The sequence below is a fragment of the Echinops telfairi genome, unplaced genomic scaffold (assembly GCF_000313985.2).
Source record: "Echinops telfairi isolate 266 unplaced genomic scaffold, ASM31398v2 ScPeMD7_655;HRSCAF=1070, whole genome shotgun sequence".
Lineage (NCBI taxonomy): Eukaryota > Metazoa > Chordata > Mammalia > Afrosoricida > Tenrecidae > Echinops > Echinops telfairi.
The window spans coordinates 22501513-22508002 of record NW_022104553.1 but is presented as its reverse complement, the minus strand read 5'-3'; the positions used below and the strand labels follow the sequence as shown (position 1 = coordinate 22508002).

General features: G+C 55.1%; 1 protein-coding gene across 1 annotated transcript; it reads left to right on the top strand.

Moving 5' to 3' along the window:
- The first annotated feature begins 503 nt into the window (after nucleotides 1-503).
- FGF21 (fibroblast growth factor 21) lies at nucleotides 504-2713 on the top strand. The gene is made up of 3 exons (XM_004710419.2): nucleotides 504-858; nucleotides 1602-1705; nucleotides 2309-2713. The coding sequence occupies exons 1-3, from the start codon at nucleotides 624-626 to the stop codon at nucleotides 2591-2593; spliced, it is 624 nt and encodes a 207-aa protein (XP_004710476.1). The 5' UTR covers nucleotides 504-623; the 3' UTR covers nucleotides 2594-2713.
- Nucleotides 2714-6490: the final 3777 nt, after the last annotated feature.

Sequence of the window (6490 nt, the reverse complement as noted above, 5' to 3'; positions counted from 1 at the left end):
AGAATCAGGATTCCAGCCTCCTCCACTTTCAGACCCAGGAATCCCAGCCCCCCAGCCCCCTCCTCCCTCAGACCCTGGGCTCTGGGTGCTTCGTCCCCTCTTACATCAAGATCCAAGAGCCCTGGACCTTCCCCCTGGCCCCTTAGCCCCCTCCCATCTCAGACCCAGGAATCTTGGCCCTCAACCTCTCCCTCCTCCCACTCAGGAGTCGTGACCCTCAGTCCCACCTCTTCCAGCTGCAGGAATCGCAGCTGCTGCCCCACCTGCCATTCCCATCCCTTCCTCCTGTTCCCCCAAGCCCACAAGTCCCGACTCCCAGCTGCAAGGACCCCTGATTGCATCATGCGCTCAAGCTGACCTGTCCACGGTGGAATCCAGGCTCCCGCCAAGTAGGTCAGATATCATGGGTCAGGTGTGGGGCTGGTGACTGGGCGGGTCTGTCTGGGTATAAATTCCGTGGCTTCGGTGTGCATCGCTAGAAACTGGGTGTCTAGTTGGCTGGGAGTCCACTAGCAAGGCATTTGGGGGTACTGGAGTAGCAGCCCGCGAGCCTCCTCTCCCTCCTGGACCACCAGGCTGTGACACCCCCCATCCTGAGACCTCGCCCAGGACAGGAGCTGTCAATGGGTTGCACCAAATCTGGGTGGAAGTCCCCGGGACTGTGGGTCCCTGTGCTGGCCAGCCTTCTGCTGGGAGGCTGCGGAGCACACCCCATCCCTGACTCCAGCCCCCTCCTCCAATTCGGGGGCCAAGTCCGGCAGCGATACCTCTATACGGATGACGCCCAGACCACCGAGGCCCACCTGGAGATCAGAGCGGATGGCACAGTGGGGGGCGTCGCCCACCAGAGCCCAGAGAGTGAGTACCAGGCAGGGGACTGGCCTTCGGGTGGGGAGCTGGACGGGAGTCCTGGGTTCTTGGAGGAGGGGCTGGACCTCCATTCCCAGGTCTGAGGGAGGAGAGGCTGGGGGCCTGGACTCCGGGGTCTGAGGGAAGAGGGGCTGGGCTTGGGGGCTGCTGGTCTGAGGGGCTAGGTTTGGGAGTTCTGGTCTGATGGAGGAAGGGGTACATTTGGGGGCTCCAAGTCAGGCTGCTGGCCACGACACTAGGTCGGCAGTTCGAAACCACCCGTCGGTCCGTGGGAGAAAAGATAGGCCGTCCTTCTCCCATGAAGAGTGAGTCTGGGAATCTCATGGGGGCAGTTCTACCCTGTCCTTTAGGGGTCCCTGTGAGTCAGAATGAACTCAATGGCAATGAGTTTGGTGGGGGGGGGGTCTTTTCTTTTTTTGGTCTGAAGGATGGAGGGGCTGAGGGGTAGGAGCTCCTGCGTCTGAAGCAGAAAGGACTAGATTTGGGGTTCCTGGTCTGATGCAAGAGAGGCTGGGTTTGGAGCTCCTGGTCTGAGGGAGGAGGGGCTGGGTTTGGTGGGATCCTGGTCTGAGGGAGGAGAGGCTGGGGGCCTGGACTGCGGGGTCTGAAGGAGAAAGGACTATGTTTGGGAATCCTGGTGTGATGGGAGAGGGGCTGGGTTTGGGGCTCCTGGTCTGAGGGAAGAGGGCTTGGCAAGGCCCTCTAAGACTCTGGCCACTTTTTCCACGCAGGCCTCTTGGAGCTGAAAGCCTTGAAGCCCGGCATCATTCAGATCTTGGGAGTCACGACCTCCCGCTTCCTGTGCCAAGGGCCTGATGGGGTGCTGTACGGATCGGTGAGTGTCTGGGCTGCCGCCCCCTCTTCCGAGAAGCCACCCTGCTTGCACCCCACGGGCTGGGCGGTGTTGTGACCTGGTTTGTGAGCCGAGGCCCCTGAAGCCCAGGCAGGGATCCCCGTGTTCCCCAAAGCACGGGCTGGGTGAATGGTAGAGGCGGACACTGTGGCCCTATGACCCTGCCCCTGACCACGCAGGCCACCGTGGGGCGGGCTCGTGCCCGGTGTGGGGACACTCAGCCTTTCCCGTGGCCTGTGAAGTGACTCTGGCCTTGGGTGGTAGCCAGATCCTCTGCCCGGCCTCAAGGAGTCCTGACTGGACCTTTGGGCTGGAACCTTCTCTGGGAAGAAGGAGGTGGGCCCTGCAGGACAGTCCAGGAGGAGAGGGGGGACCTGTGGCTGTTACTGGATTCTTCTCAAGAGGGGGCGACTGGGTTAGGGCACTGAAAGAGGAGGGGGGCAGAGACAAGCAGACTTGGGTCTGAGGGTGGAGGGACTGGGGATGAGGGTGGGGGGGGGGGCTGTCTTCCTGGGCCCCAGCAGCAGGAGGGAGCTGAGGAGTCCCATTCTCTCTGATAATCCCTGTTCCTTGTCTCCCAACCAGCTCCATTTCGACCCAGCCGCCTGCAGCTTCCGGGAGAAGCTTCTAGAAGACGGATACAACGTGTACCACTCTGAGACCCACGGCCTCCCCCTCCGCCTCCCACCCCGTGGGGGCGACCCCTCTTCTCAGACCTGGGCCGCCCGCTTCCTGCCGCTGCCGGGCCAGCTCCCACAACTCCAAGAGACGCCAGGGGTCCTCGCCCCCGAACCCCCCGACGTGGGCTCTTCAGACCCCCTGAGCATGGTGGGGCCTTGGCGAGGGCAAAGTCCCAGTTATGCCTCCTGAAGGCACCCGTGGGTTCTGACCCTGACCCCCACTGTTTATTTATTGGGTTATTTATGTTATTTATTTTTTTATTCCCTCCCCCACCCCTTTTTTTATTTGGGATAATAAAGAATTGGGAGAGAGGACAACCGGTGTGAACTCTTGGGGGAGTGAGGGGTCCGAGGGAAGGCATCCCACCTGCTGCAGTTGCTCTCCAGCCTTGAGGACATCCCAGCCTCCCCCCTGGGGTTACCTGTTCTGCACCCGGTGACACTTCCACCTCTTCCCGCCCCCCCCCCCCCCCCCAGGCACTCTGGACTTGTCCTGCTCTTTGATGGGACAGGGTTGAAGACTCCCGGCACGTCTTTGTGTTGTGGAGCTATGTGTCTCAGTTCTATGTGTCTCAGTTCTCCTAGTGTGGCACTGCAAAGCCAAGCTGTTAGGTAGCTAGATGTAGGGACAGGGGGGCGGGGTTTGTCCCTCCCATGCCTGCAAAGGCCCCCATAGAGGAGGTTGGAAAGATATCAGGCACACCAATTGGACACCCAAGGGAGGACCCAAACTGAGCATGTACAGACTAGGACCCCCTAGGCCAGGGGTTCTCAACCTGTGGGTCGCGACCCCTTTGGGGCTCGAACGACCCTTTCACAGGGGTCAGCTAAGACCATCGGAAAAACACCTATTTCCGATCCTCTGTCCGTCTCCAGGCCGGTCTGTCCACATGCAGCTATGCCCACAGGCCAGTCCCCGGCGTGAAGACTGTGACCCATGCTACACCATGCTTCAAGACACACTTTCATTGATTTGTCATTAGAAATAACTATTTCACAATAGAAAATGCCATATTGTTTTTGTGATGAATCACTATGCTTTAATGATGTTCAATTTGTAACAATGAAAATACATCCTGCCTACCAGATATTTACATGACCATTCATCACAGTAGCAACATGACAGTGATGAAGTAGCAACGAAAATAATTTTATGGTTGGCGGGGTCACCACAACATGACTGTCTTAGAGGGTCGTGGCATGAGGAAGCTTGAGAACCACTGCCCCAGGCCCAGGTGAAACCAATACCTGAGGCACACCTACCTCAGGTACCAGCAAATGACATCACACAGGTGGGCCTAACTCAGCCAGTGAGGTCAACCTTCAACCATGCTTCCTCTGGCATTTTTCATGGTCAGATTGGGAAGGAAGGGAGGAAAGAGATTCGAACTACACTTCCCATGAGTCACCCAGCCGGGGTCTCAGGTGTCTGATTAGCATGGCCTCATGGGAGTTGTAGTCTCAAAGGCTTCGTTTCTCCCCAAGGTTCAATGGAGGGAAGTATTCATTAAAAGGATAAGTATGGATCCCCAATGGGTCATGCCCGGGAGACAGGAAAGCCTGTCATCTTCTGAAAAGTGTGGTCTCCCACCCTGATGGAAGGCTCATGAGCTCCGTGAAGGGGTTGGGGTTCACGTTGGGTGAGAGGAAACCAGCCTCCAACCACCAGAAGGCCCAACTCTGGCAATGGTACCCAAAGAGGATAGTAAAGTCATCGGGGATAAGAGAGACAGGAGAGAGAAAAAAAAAGAGAGAGACAGGAGAGAGTAAAAGAAAGGAGTCAGACACATTTTATGGCAGCATGCTCACCTTATCTCCTCTTGAAGGACCACGTGGAACTGGGAGAAGAGAGAGTGAACCTTTACTATCTCAGGACATTGATAGGTAGCCTTGAGATATGCATCTTCAGTAGCTACATGCGTCACAAGGTGGGTGGTATCTACAGTAAGGTCCCTGAGCTCACAGGTGAGGAAACTTAATACCTGTGTTGGGGGAGGGCACAAGGGGGGGTTGGATGTCATGGTGGGAAGAGAGAACAAAAGGGTCGCGTCTGCTTCTTTTTTCTTTTTTTAAGCAAAAGGGAAGAAATGTGTTGGAGCCCATATGGGAAGCCCTAGAGGGGCCCAGCATCCCCTACTGTGCAGGCATGCCCAGCAAAGGGTCACCCCATTCACTGTACCCCATGTCCCAGAGGGGCTCCCCTGAGCCGAGCCCCAAAGCGCAGGACTGGCTGGGGGTGGGATGTTTGCTTCTATAGTAAAAGCTACCGGCTATATAGCAATCAGCCATGTGCTTGGAAGAGGTAGCTTTAAGGTAGCAGTATGATGGGAGGCTACAGCGGGGAACAAATTAGGTCAAGCACATTTGTACATATGTTGCCATCATCCTTTCCAAACATTTTATTTCTACTTGAGCCTTTGGTATCAGCTCACCCCCCCTCTGTACCCTCTCCCTCATGAACCCTTGATAAATTATAAATTATTATTTTCATATCGTCCACCGTCCGCTGTCTCCCTTCACCCCTGAAAAATATTTTAATTCTAATTTTCTCTTTTTCAGGTTTATCGGCACATAATTCACATCATATACTTGAATCAGTCAATGGTGTCAAGAATGTGGACAAGCATTGCCACATTCCGTTTTAGAACATCCCCCCCCTCCCCAGCACCTTGATTAATCACCTGCACCTTGAGAGTGAGCTGTGATCACATTCCGTTCTAGTGCTTCCGCCCCGTGGGCATCTGTCCTGAAGACGCCTTTCACCCGGACTTTCTCCCGGGAAGCTGTCGGGTTCAAGTTGGTGACCTTCCATCTAGCAGGAGAGCATTGAACTGTTGAACCCCTGGGGGCTGCTGAGATCAATCCTAGAACCTTAGGACTCCAGACCTGGGGTGACTCTGGGGTCAGGTCAGAGGGGCTTCCCTTGTGATAATGATCTTCTGTTGTCCAGGTCAGATGGCCCTCATCCCACAGTGCCGCCTCGCACTCACCTGATAGTGATCTCCTGATAGGGACCCACCTTCAGGGGACAGGGACTGAGTTTTTATTAAGTCATAAGACTCCCAGGAAAGACTGGATATGGAAGCTCCAGGAGCTGACCATATACCCTAACCTCCTCCTAGGTGCCCCTTCATTTGTAGCTCCCTCAGCCCCGTTCTCAATGTCTGTCTCTCCTCTTTCTCCTCTCCCCATCACCTCCTCTCTCACACACACTCACTCACTTGCTAGCTCAGTCGTGGGCACTCTCACACCCAGTCAAGCTGGGGTGGCATAGAGAACACTTTCCGTTAGTTCTGTGAATGGATACCCAAGGGGGCAGTGGAAACTGGCAGGGAAGAAGCGAGTGAGCCCAGAGGCCCTGCCAAGCTTGAACCTGGCATCTTGAAGTAGAGGGGAGCCCTTAATTTCTAGCCAATAGGTCAGAAGGGAGGGTGTCCTGGGGTCGTTTTAGCAGTCTGAAGGACAGCGCTCGTCTAACTTGTGAGTTCTGACCTAGTTCTGGGGAGCAGCACTCCTACAAAAGAGAGCTGCCCAGGTGGCCCTGTCAGCACCGAACGGTGAAGGTAAAATTGAGGAGAATAGTGAGGGAAGTCGGGCGAGGACCCTAGTCCCTAACTGATCACAGAGGGAATCTGGAAAGCTGGAATTCCACGGGAGGAAAGTCTCCACTTTGTAAGTTAGAGGTAAAGTCCAAGTGCATGATCCTGCTTTAAAGATGGTTCTCCCAGATTCTCCCCAAACGTATGCTGCCTTAAAGTGAGCACTAGCTCTTCTCCGCTGTGTCACCCAGCCCCCCTCCTACCTTCCCCCCAATGCAGGTATTAGATTTCTTCACCTGTGAGCTCAGGGACCTTACTGTAGATTCCACCCACCTTGCGACACTTGTAACCACTGAATATGCATGACTTATGGCGACCTATAAATGTCCCAATACAGTACAGAAGCTGTCTTCTCCCAGTTCCGCATGGTCCATCAAGAGGAGCTGAGGTGAGCATGCCACTATGAAATGTGTCTGACTCCTTTATCTTACGCTCTCCTATCTTTCCTATCCCCTATGACTTTACCATAATCTTTATATATTATCACC